This window comes from Asterias rubens, chromosome 18, assembly GCF_902459465.1.
Source record: "Asterias rubens chromosome 18, eAstRub1.3, whole genome shotgun sequence".
Classification (NCBI taxonomy): Eukaryota; Metazoa; Echinodermata; class Asteroidea; order Forcipulatida; family Asteriidae; genus Asterias; species Asterias rubens.
In genome coordinates, this window is record NC_047079.1 from 3,408,954 (window position 1) to 3,421,892 (window position 12,939).

General features: G+C 38.9%; 1 protein-coding gene across 1 annotated transcript in view; it reads right to left on the reverse strand.

The window, feature by feature from the left end:
* Positions 1–3,543: 3,543 nt before the first annotated feature.
* LOC117302093 (retinoid isomerohydrolase-like) overlaps positions 3,544–12,939 on the reverse strand; it is a 34,864-nt gene continuing 25,468 nt past the window's right edge. Inside the window, exons 3-8 of the mRNA XM_033785889.1 lie at positions 12,707–12,848; positions 11,158–11,621; positions 10,505–10,616; positions 8,748–8,845; positions 7,275–7,386; positions 3,544–6,853 (exon numbers count right to left, since the gene is read on the reverse strand). Of these exons, the coding sequence (XP_033641780.1) occupies positions 6,705–6,853; positions 7,275–7,386; positions 8,748–8,845; positions 10,505–10,616; positions 11,158–11,621; positions 12,707–12,848 (1,077 nt within the window). The 3' untranslated portion in view covers positions 3,544–6,704. The remainder of the gene's footprint in view (positions 6,854–7,274; positions 7,387–8,747; positions 8,846–10,504; positions 10,617–11,157; positions 11,622–12,706; positions 12,849–12,939) is intronic.

Consider the following 12,939-nt stretch of genomic DNA (forward strand, 5'->3'; position numbering starts at 1 on the left):
TAGTGTCCACTGCCTTTAAAACTAATTTGAGAAGCTCTTTAAAGGTGATTTCACCGTATGTAAAACCTTCACTTTGCACACCAAACTCGACGGTTTTGGTTGGTCATTGGGCACAACTTTAATCAATAATACAATTAAATTTATTTGATCATCATAGGAAAACATATAAACATTTGTTTTCCATTGTACAGCATCTAAAAAAACCCATTAAAAACTACAAGTACAACTTGCTTGATCCCCCTCTGAATTCATTTTGTGTTTTTTTCCCCCCGACATGTGATAATGTTCGGCCTGGTGTGAATTGAATTTCGAGTGGCTGAAATGGACTTAAAGAGAAGGTACACGTTTGGTAATTGTCAAAGACCAGTCTTCTCACTTGGTGTATCCCATCATAACCATAAAATAACAAGCCTGTGAAAATTTGGGCTCAATTGGTCATCGAAGTTGCGAGTAAATGATGAAAGAAAAAACACCCTTGTTGGACGAAATTGTGTGCTTTCAGATAACAATAAAAGACTTCTGGCCAGAAGTCTTTTATTATTTCAGTGAGAAATTACCTCTTTCTCAAAAACTACAATACTTCAAAGGGAGTCGTTTCCCACAGTGTTTTACACTATCAACAGCTCTCCAAATGCTTGTTACCAAGTCAGTACCAAACGTGTACCTTCCCTTTAAACTTCTGAGCTGATGAACCATTCCCTTTTATACCATTTAACCAATGTGCTTTAAAATGACCCCTGCCACATCAGCTCTGCATCAAACCACAACTTTGGTTGCACGGCACGTTTTAATGTTTGTACACTAACCACACAAATGCTGCCCTCCAAAAAAGAAGGCATATTCTCACATTTGTTGTTTCTAGCAGCTGCCCCAATTTGGAACTCCTTACCGGTTCCCACGTTTAAACGCAATAACTATGTGAAGAAACTATAAATAAATAGTAAACTACAAATGCTGCCCTCCAAAAAGAAGGTATATTCTAACATTTTTCGTCTCTAGCAGTTGCCCCAATTTTGACACTCCTTACCGGTTTCCACATTTGAATGCAATAACTATGTGAAGAACTATAAATTAATAGTAAACTTGTGGGTACGACCATGTGTTAATTTCTTGTTTGGAAATGTTGGCTCTGAAAAAATCCGGTGTGGTCTCGACGTTTCGAGCAGTACACTCTGCTCGTCTTCATGAGAATGACTTTAATTACCCCTCAACTTGACATCCCACAAAGCCCGTTCACTGATTAATGAGATAGGCAACTTACATGGGGGGGGGGGGGGGTCACACAATAATAACAAACACAACCCACCCTCCCAAAAAAGTCATCTAGTACCATCGTTGTATTTCGTAATAGGGACATTTTCCAGGATCCTAATCACAGCGTACTGTATTATTAAATTATCTATCAGATGTAATTTGATAAGTTTTATTTACTCCATGTACTTGATCTGTGCACCGACTCATTACTGTCATGAATTTACGAAAAAACAACAATGTGCGATCAATCAGAACCGTTGATTGTCAACGCGTAAGACAATCGGTGTCGTCTTACACAACGTGTACAAGATACAACTTGGTGTATTGTGTTTTTTAAAGATTTGTTTATGCAAGTCGCCACACACCAGAGGCCGTTGTCACCTACTCCTAGGGCTGAAACAGGGTTACCCCTTTTACAGTCCATACGGATGTAGACTTGGGTATCATCAGTCCGAAGCCTGGCCGGTAGAGCAGAAAGCACTACCTCCCCAATTTGATGTAGCAAGTGTCACGACCGGGATTCGAATCCACACTCTGCTGATCAAACACCAGAGCTTGAATCCGGTGCTCTTAACCGCTCGGCCATGACACGCCACAAATTATGGTGGTGGGGGGGGGGGGGGGGGGGGGGAGGGGGGGTGGCTGGTATGGCTGGTACAACACAAGGACAGTGCCCAATTTCATAGAGTTGCTTAAGCACAACAAGTAGCTAAGCACAACAAAAAAGTGCTAGAAAAAGATTACCAGCTAAACTGCTATATCACGTGTACAATTCCTGACCGGTATCCTGCTCATTTCTGCTACAGCAGAAACATTTTAAGCATTAATTATTTTCTGCTTGCTCAGATTGAGAGCTACTTAAGCACACAAAGTAGCCAATCACTTACCAGAACAAGATTACCAGCTAAACTGCTATGTCACATGTACAATTTCTGATTGGTATCCTGCTCATTTCTGCTTAGCAGAAACGTCTAGGGCCCAATTTTATAGTTAAGCACAACAAGTAGCTAAGCACACAAAAAATGTGCCCACCAGAATAAGACTACCAGCTAAACTGCATGTCACATGTACAATTTCTGACTGGTATCTGCTCATTTCTGCTGCTCATTTCTTCTAAGCAGATAAGTCTTTTAAGCAATATTTTCTGCTTAAAAAAAGCAGCTCTATGAAATTGGCCCCTGTTTGTGATAAACGCGGCACATTCCGGGATCAACACACTTTTTAAGTGATCGAACAATGGACTAAACATTTTTCTGAAAATTCACTTTGCGGAAAAGATTTTCCATAAATATAATTATATCGTTTTTTATTTCGCATTTCTTATAACATCATTAGTTAGATGAATAATGTGGTTCTGAGGTAGATATAATGTTTCATTATCCATAACCATTAATCCCAATAAGGCGAACAAAAAGTTATAAGGCTTCACTCAAACTTCGTTCTCCCCAAAATAGCTCAGATTTTGGAGACGTTACTGTGATGGCCATGGCGTGTATCACAAAGTCGTCACCAACAAAATATACATCAATGTATTAATTATTGGACGATAACTTGTTTTACCTTAACGCTCCAACGTATAAATAGGCCTGTGCGTACAATAGTGTCATTTCAGTCAAAATAAAGTCGCATAAAAAATGCGTATTCATAAACCAATACCTAATTAACATGATGTATGCAGCATTATGTCTGATCTAAAACATAACTATAAGGTTATACGGCAATGTATTATAATCTATAGGCAGCATTAGCGGTAAAAATAATAAAAGTAAACAGCTTATATAAATAACAAACTTAACACGCAGCATCCTTCACAGACAGTTTAGGGTGAACATTTTTCGGGAAGACAAAAGAGCTCGGGTGATTGTTTTCATCCTTTGCTTAAAGGATTCGGGTACTTTTTCAAAATGTCCACATATTTACATTAAACTTACAGGGTTTGAAGATAATGTTAGTGGAAAGGTTCTCTTCAAATTATTACTAACTAATAAGGTTGTGCAGTTTTTGAGAAATGAGTAAAACAAGTCACAAAATAATGTTGGTCTCATGAGACCAAAATTATTTTAGCGTGTAAAATCCCCTTAACCAGTTATGATATTATACCAAAACCATAGCATAACTGGTTAATACGTTTTTACATGCTAAAACTGAGACGAAAATTATTACTTTTACTCATTTCTCAAAAACTACAGCACCTCAGTAAGTAAAATTTCAAGGGAAGATTTTTACTATCATAGTCTTCCAACTGTGTAAGTTTAATGTAAATCTGTGGACATTGTGTTTTCTGTTAGGAAAAAGTACATATACCCTTTAAGAGCAGTTGAAACAATTTGTAAAATATTGAGACCTTTTTTTTTGACAAAAGGTGGTTCAGTCACATGGAAAGCGAGAACCCTCACAGAAACATGCAAACAAAAATTCAAATAAATATTTGTAGCACGAGGTTTAGTTCAACGTTAACTTTTTATAAAAAAATGTTCAATCCGTTTGCAACATTCGGACGCCATCTTGTCAATCTTGCAAACCCAAGTCGAGGCAGACTGTAAAAATGGTCAGGTGCCCTGATTTATGGGAACGCTTAATTGTGTTAGCATACAGGGAACAAGGTAAAGATGAGTGACCACAATGCGATATTTTTTAGAGACTCTTTGGGTCTTTTCGAAACCAGGGCCTATAGGGCTCGGGCTTGGGCCATGCGGATTGAATCCCCGTAAGGAAAACGCACGTTTTCTAAATACCGACAGAGCCAAAGCCCAAGCTAAAACCGTAGTTTCGGAAATGACCTTTGAAACAGGCAACCCTTTTTTGTTTCTCAACGAAATGTTTCGCAATAATATAGAAACCCTAAAAGTAGAAACACTCGTATACACCTTTACCCTTTATAACGCATACTAATTCTATTACATAAACATATTCTTGTTGTGTTTCAAACACAAAGGTTTTTAGTACTATGCACTTCACACAAAAGGATAAAACATAATTGTCAATATTGGTCACTGTTTCGTAATGGCAACAGTTTCTTGACCGAATTTGTGGTTTTGTATCGAAATAGTATCTGTAAGGTCATCATGGGTTCAATGTTTAAAGTTACATCAAAACCAAAAAGTAAGGAGACAATTTGTAATATAGACTGGTGCCTAAGAGCGAGATAACAATCTCCATTATTATTTTCTTATAAATTGTTATCGCCCGATTGTCTGCCCTGTAATGAACCGTGACGTCACAAGATAGGTGAGCACAACACATACTGGTACCCTGCTGAACTTGTCTATACTCATTCGCTATTATACCTTCGCTGTTAAAATAACTTATTTAAAACACATTTTTATTTACGTACAATTTCGACTGTTCTATTTCGGCAGTGGTATTTAAAATAATAATTCATTACCAATTAATATTGCACTTGGTTTATATTACAGGTTGTAGGTAATAATAATAAGTATCACTTTACCTGTTAAGTTGGCACTTGTGATATAATAATAGTTTAGATTCACACATTGTTACACTTCATTTTACAGTTGTGGAGTACAAAATAATAAACGTCCATCCTGTTATTAATTAAGGCACATGTGGTTTCGCTGTATTATTAATTTAATAATAACTACATGGCAAATTACCAAACATTATTTTTGTTTTAATAGGCAAACATTTTAGAAGTGAATTCAGTAAATAATACGCAAGGCCAGTAATGTATACCTATAAGCACATTGCAACCGACATGTGTACCTCTTAAATAATCTCTGAAAAGTCAAGACGTAGTTGCATATCTTAAGAAGGAAGAGTACATTAAATGTTGCTTTCACTCATTTCAGTTCATACAAATTCAGCAACTCTGTAATTTGGCAAGTTGTGTAGATAGTGCTGAATGTTGAACACTAGAGTCTCTCTCTATGGTTGACTGTGGTGTAAGTCAACCCAAGTTGGATGCAGCAGTTTTAGTGAATACGTGAGATGGTCAAGTATATCTGGGTGGTTCTGTTTCCGATTAATAGGAGACTTTGGGACGCTAGGTGGCAGCAGACTTACCAGGTCAATTTCCATTGTTTACGTAGTTCTGAGCGTGCGCACATGACCGAGAACAATGGATTTTACATGGTAAGTCTGCTGCCACCAAACGTCCCAAAAGTCTTCCATTGCTGCATAATCTCCACATAGCGGGATGTACACGTGCAGGATGACTGAGCAGCAAGATTTACGTTGGGCCCCCCTAATGATGTTACCCATGTCCATAGCTTGAAGTTTACTCTTAAAAATACAAATAGTTGGTGCTTCGCGAATATCTTGTGGTAGTTAGTACCATTCTGCAAAAGATCTTGGGAGGAAGGGGAATTTGTAACAATCGCACATGTGGCTGCTGCTGGAATAGAAGTAGTTCTATTTTCTGTTCTTTCTTTGGGATTAGATCTATACTATTCTCAACACTTCAATCTGTGTTGATCTTTCATGTGCCGTCTGGACCTCGTGCGCAGCCGCAATGCTACATCTCGTGCTGCTCCAAACCTCGCCTTTTCTAGTTTGGTCTAGTGACGAAGTACGAATCTACGTCAGATTCCGCCGTGAACGGTCTGCAAACCTGAGCCCGAATTGAGAATGGGAACCAAATCGCAAATGGGGTCTACTTCAGGTGACGCAGTAGACCAACTAGATCAAGTTCTTTCAGGAGGAGCTTCGGTGAACGGTCTGCAAACCTGAGCCCGAATTGAGAATGGGAACCCAATCGCAAATGGGGTCTACTTCAGGTGACGCAGTAGACCAACTAGATCAAGTTCTTTCAAGAGGAGCTTCGGTGAACGGTCTGCAAACCTGAGCCCGAATTGAGAATGGGAACCCAATCGCAAATGGGGTCTACTTCAGGTGACGCAGTAGACCAACTAGATCAAGTTCTTTCAAGAGGAGCTTCGGTGAACGGTCTGCAAACCTGAGCCCGAATTGAGAATGAGAACCCAATCGCAAATGGGGTCCACTTCAGGTGACGCAGTAGACCGACTAGATCAAGTTCTTTCAGGAGGAGCTTCGGTGAACGGTCTGCAAACCTGAGCCCGAATTGAGAATGGGAACCCAATCGCAAATGGGGTCTACTTCAGGTGACGCAGTAGACCGACTAGATCAAGTTCTTTCAAGAGGAGCTTCGGTGAACGGTCTGCAAACCTGAGCCCGAATTGAGAATGGGAACCCAATCGCAAATGGGGTCTACTTCAGGTGACGCAGTAGACCGACTAGATCAAGTTCTTTCAGGAGGAGCTTCGGTGAACGGTCTGCAAACCTGAGCCCGAATTGAGAATGGGAACCCAATCGCAAATGGGGTCTACTTCAGGTGACGCAGTACAATATCAAGTTCTTTCAAGAGGAGCTTCGATAAACAGTTCCTTCGAAGTGATCTCCACGGAACAGTTCTCAATGATCGTCATCCTCAATGATCGTCAACGAACGTTGCCTTTTAAAGGCGACATCCATCATTGAACAAACTGACCATGAAATGTTAAACCACACTCTACATCAGCAGGAATTTCAGCTCGGGAGAGTTCCTTTAAGTCCGAAGCGTTGAGAACAAGTAGAAATGCTCTGCCCGTTTTCGAATTGAGAACACTTGACAGAATAACACCTATAAAAGAACAACACAATAATAACCCCATTTAATTTGGTGTACATGCTATACTAAAGTTTTCAAATTTATTGACAGAAGAAGAGGCAGTGACAATTACTAAGCTATTACTTTTAGAGAAATGTGCAACGGTGCAGCCCAAAATCATGAAAAAATGTACCCATCGGTCAGTTTCCCTTATGGTTTATTAACGAAATATAAAATAATGCACGAGGATTGGCAAAGTGAACATCGGAAATGTTGTACAAAATGTTTTATGTCATTCCCTTGCCAGAATAAGTTTCAAATGATGACAAATCTCCTCAAGCACAATGCTGTTGATTTTTAGTTTCAGTTTTGAAGAGTTAACTAACGGACATTTTTAAGAAGACCGCAAAAGTTTTTTTGTTTTTTGTTCAAGTTGAACGAAACCAATTCTTACCGTCATCTTCTTTCACGGCCCCCGGGGCTTCGACGAAGACCGGCTCGGACGGGTAGCAGTAGTCCTCGTGCCACACTTCGCATGTTCTCGTTTTGATGTCCGTCTTAACAATCTGACGAAATAAGAAACGAAATGAGAACTTTAGACCTGATGTTATCACTCATTTTGGGGACCTTTGTCAGGCAATCTTTGGGAAAAAATATAATTGATATTATCGAAGTCTTTTATTGCGCACGCAAGTCACTCAATGCGCTTAGATACATTTTATACAGAAAGGTAGGTTAATAAATCGAATACAAAGAAGTTTCAGGATAAACTGAACATTTTTTTCGGATCATATATTCTTGTGAAATACTGTGGTGATTAAAGGCAGTGGACACTATTGGTAAATACTCAAAATAATTATTAGCGTAAAACCTTTCTTGGTGACGAGTAATGGGGAGAGGTTGATGGTACAAAACATTGTTAGAAACGGCTCCCTCTGAAGCGCCATAGTTTTCGAGAAAGAAGTAATTTTCCACGAATTTGATTTTGAGACCTCAAGTTTAGAACTTGAGGTCTCGAAATCAACCATCTAAATGCACATAACTTCGTGTGACAAGGGTGTTTTTTTCTTTCATTATTATCTCGCAAGTTCGATGACAGATTGAGCTCAAATTTTCACAGGTTTGTTATTCTATTCATATGTTGAGATACACCAACTGTGAAGGCTAGTCTTTGACAATTACCAATAGTGTCCACTGCCTTCAAAAACCAATTGAAGTGATGTAATGTTTGAAGCTTTGCATGGTGTAAACGATAGGAATAAGCTAAGAAATAATAGTAAACTTGCGGGTACAACCATTAATTGAAGGTTTAATCTCCAAAAATGAATGTCAATTTTAAATTCCAGTTTAACATTTTATCTGCAAATAGTTTGCATTTTTTTGTGTTTAGACCAACGGTCATTTTAGTCTAGTTGGGTTTATATAATAAGCAGTCTGAAAAAAAAACCCAGTTCAATTGTTCCGCATATTGAACCAATTAACCGCAATAATTAACCAATCAACTAACTGCTAGTCTTTTCAAACACACAATTAAAGAATCTGGAACTTAATTAAACGCCAACACAAATTTGTTGATAAGGAAATTTGAATAATAATATTAATAACCCGTTTTTATGTAGCGCTTTTCACATTCACATTGGTCACTGGGCCTTAAACCACTCTTAAACCATCCCAACTCCCTGGTGGGGAGTATGCAGCCTGTGCAACATTAATATGCGCTACTCGGCTAAATCAATCACAAGAACCACTCTCTGCCCTCATAGGTACGCATTTACACCTGGGTGGAGAGAAGCAAATATAGTTAAGTGTCTTGCTGAGAGACACAAGTGTCACGACCGGGATTCGAACCCACACTCCGATGAACAGAAGCACCAGAGCTTGAATTCGGTGCTCTTATTGAAGTGAAGAAGGAAATGAACAAACTTACGGTATTAACAAAATCTCCTAGAGATTTATTGCAGTTGCCGTACACGTATCTATACGCACGCCCGTTAACTCTCTGATTTATGTTTGGCATGTCAAATCCTACAGGAGGAAAATATTAAAAATGAAAGTGAAACCAGCGGAATTGTTCCATAATATGATTAGGTTGCAATTATTAAGACTGCAAGCAGTTTGGGCCAAAAGTCATCTCAAGAACAATTACGTTGTCTCAAGAACAATTAATCTCAAGAACAATTAATCTCAAGAACAATTAATCTCAAGAATATTACGGTCGATCTGAAAGCTCATTGATTATATAAAGCATAACTCGGGAAGAGAAATATTTATGTTTGAGTTATTGGTGTGATGCATACACGCGCGCCCATTGTAACCCACATCTCAGTGTAACATACACTCTGTGTAGCACACTCTGTGTACATTCATTTGATGTGCACTAAAGAAAAACACTGTAAATCGGGAAGAGAAATATTTATGTTGGAATCATTGGTGTGATGCATAGGCCTACACGCCCATTGTAACACGCATCGCAGTGCAACATACACTGTGTGTAACATACACTCTGTTTAACATACACTCTGTTTAACATACACTCTGTGGACATTCATTTGATGTGCACTAAAGAAAAACACTGTAAATCGGGAAGAGAAATGTTTTTGTTGGAATCATTGGTGTGATCCATAGGCCTACACGCCCATTGTAACACGCATCGCAGTGCAACATACACTGTGTGTAACATACACTCTGTTTAACATACACTCTGTGGACATTCATTTGATGTGCACTAAAGAAAAACACTGTAAATCGTGAAGAGAAATATTTATGTTGGAATCATTGGTGTGATGCATAGGCCTACACGCCCATTGTAACACGCATCGCAGTGCAACATACACTGTGTGTAACATACACTGTGTGTAACATACACTCTGTTTAACATACACTCTGTGGACATTCATTTGATGTGCACTAAAGAAAAACACTGTAAATCGGGAAGAGAAATGTTTTTGTTGGAATCATTGGTGTGATCCATAGGCCTACACGCCCATTGTAACACGCATCGCAGTGCAACATACACTGTGTGTAACATACACTCTGTTTAACATACACTCTGTGGACATTCATTTGATGTGCACTAAAGAAAAACACTGTAAATCGTGAAGAGAAATATTTATGTCGGAATCATTGGTGTGATGCATAGGCCTACACGCCCATTGTAACACGCATCGCAGTGCAACATACACTGTGTGTAACATACACTGTGTGTAACATACACTCTGTTTAACATACACTCTGTGTAAAGAAACACTCTGTGGACATTGTGTAAGTCCACATAGTTATCCCCAAGTCGCTACATTGTGTGGATCTCTTTGGTTCTCGGGTCCACACTTCGCTTAAAAATTATTGTGATGATGACGTCAGGAATTGGGTCAACACAAACATCCGTTGTCGTTGCTTTCACCAAAACGGAACCACTTAACTGTTGTGGTTTTGTTGTACACCATGTTGTTTAGACAATGTTTATTAGGAGTTTCCCTTAAAAAAACCAGTGTTATACCTTTGAAAATGTTCAGCAATGTATATTCAATATTAATAATTATGTTGTTTTTCTTCTTATTGTTAATTCCTGTTTATGTATTTTTTAACATACTTCCTGTTTGCATGTGCACTTCAGTTTTTAACTGTGATACCTGCTTTAATAAACCATTTTTGAATTGAACTGAATTGAAAAGCAATACAACTTACCTATTGGTGAAAATATATCGTGGGTGAGGAAAACTACACCATCTTCGTGAAGTACTGCAGTGGCTGAAGTGTCCGGTAGTGTTACTAAATTGACACCGCGAGAGGTTTTAGTCTGTTAACAAAATAAATAATAAACCATCTAGAAAATAGTCTCTGAAAACTGTAGATTTCTTTGAAAAAAGTGTGGCTCCTTGTAACCAGCAAGTTGTAGACTTTTGTCATTGTATCAGAGTCTTGGCTCCAGACACTGCAGTGTACAGTGCACTGTATAAGGGTTCATCGACCTGGCGGTGTTGACTGTAAACGAACAATTTGAGCCATACAAAAGCCACCATCAAACTTTGCCATACCCCGGCTTAGACTTTCTTAATCATCCAAACCACTCAACGGTATTATTTTGTCAAAGACCAGTCTTCTCACTTGGTGTATCTCAACATCATAAAATAACAGACCTACAGAAGTTGCGAGATAATAATGAAATATCAACAACCCTTGTCACACGAAGTTGTGTACTTTCAGATGCTTGATTACGAGACCTAAAATTCTGAATCTGAGGTCTCGAAATCAAATTCGTTGAAAATTACTTCTTTCTCGAAAACTACATCATTTCAGGTTTTATTTTACTATCAAATATACGCTCTTCCCGGACTTACCAGGTCAATGTTTAAAGGTAAGACGTATCTGCGGACCTCGGCTCTGGGGAAATTTCTCTTGCCGTTCGCATCGCCATTTCTCAGGTACTCGAGGTAGAACTTCTTGATCAGCGAGTCATCAGGAAAGCAACAGATATCGAAGACGATCTGTCCGTCTTGCTCGTACGAGTTTATCGTGTGCATCCCAAAGAGCGGTCCGGCCGCGAACTTGATGGGGAGTACCTCGCCAGTTGTCTTCTTGATGACGTGGAAGAGGGAGGTGTCGTTGGGGTCGTACTGTAGGCACTCGCAGACGGGTATCTGGAGGATGGTAGAGGTGGCGAGCTTGGGAACGCTGATGAAGAGGGTCTGCTCTAGGAAGACGAAGTAGTTCTCGGTCATGCCGAAACTGTGGTAATAGGACGGCCGGGTCTTGTAACGGGCCGGAATGGTGCAGATGATCTTTGCTGATTGGGTTGGGTCTTCTGTGAGGAGTGGTAAGGAGTTGTCAAAGAGATGTCATGAATAATGTAGAATAGAAAACGGAATGGTGTCCAGGCTGCAATTTTTTGTTGTAGTATAGAACTTGAATATTCTTTACCCCTGACGCAAGTTTAACATCTATTGCCATCCTTAAAAAAAATTCCGAATATGTTTTAAGGATTTCCTTTTCTGAATCGATTTAGAAGAAAAACATCTCCCCATTGAAAAGCACTACGACAGTGCCAATTTTGATGTAATGAAAACAAAATTGCATCCAGGGTAGGCTGGCAGTTTGTTATTTGTTTGTATATTGAGATATTAAGTACACATATTGATAGACAATCTCGTAATATTGTTTGACTCTGACTTTGGACTAATCAGGTTGATTATGGCAACTTGTTTGTTTGTGTAGATTGTGTACAATATTGGAACTTCATACCCCCGAGTCTATTTTTAGACAATCAAACAAAGGAACTTGGCTGCTTGTTTGTTTAGATTGTGTGCAATTATGGAACTTTACACCACTGGTTCTATTTTTAGACCGTCTAACAATAGACAACATGGCTCTTGACTTTTTGTAAACATCTAACTGATATCTCTCTAATGTTTGCGTTATATTTCAACATCTTATCAGCTATTTTGTCATATTTCTGAAGTCTGTAGTAAACATTCTTACGTTGGGTCTGTTCAAGCCATTATACACTTTCGGTACAGAAAAAAAAAGTTCACAGATTTACAAATAATGTACAGGGTTTACAGAAGGTAGTGGTGAAAGACTTCTCTTGAAATATTATTCCATGAAATGCTTTACTTTTTTAGAAAACAGTAAAACAATATCAATTCTCGATATCGAGAATTACGGATTTATTTTAAACACACGTCATGACACGGCGAAACGTGCGGATACAAGGGTGGGTTTTTCCCGTTATTTTCTCCCGAATCCGATGACCGATTGAGCCTAAATTTTCACAGGTTTGTTATTTGATATAGAAGTTGTGATACACGAAGTGTGGGTCTTGGACAATACTGATTACCGAAAGGGTCCAATGGCTTTAAATAAAATCACAATCCAAACTGTTACCATTACCTTTACATTTATGGTTGAACTTGATGATATTGTAGTTGCACCCGGTGAAGTAAGATGTTCCTATGTTATACGTATAACCGTCGTGGTCGACTTGCCCATGCGCAGTTGCTGTCATCGTCCAAAAGGCGCGAAACATATTAATCTGTGTGTTGAAAAGAAGAAGAACAAATGAATATAAAAACTAGGGCAGTGTGTTTGGAAAGGTCCTTTCTCTTTGATATGGCCAAAATACT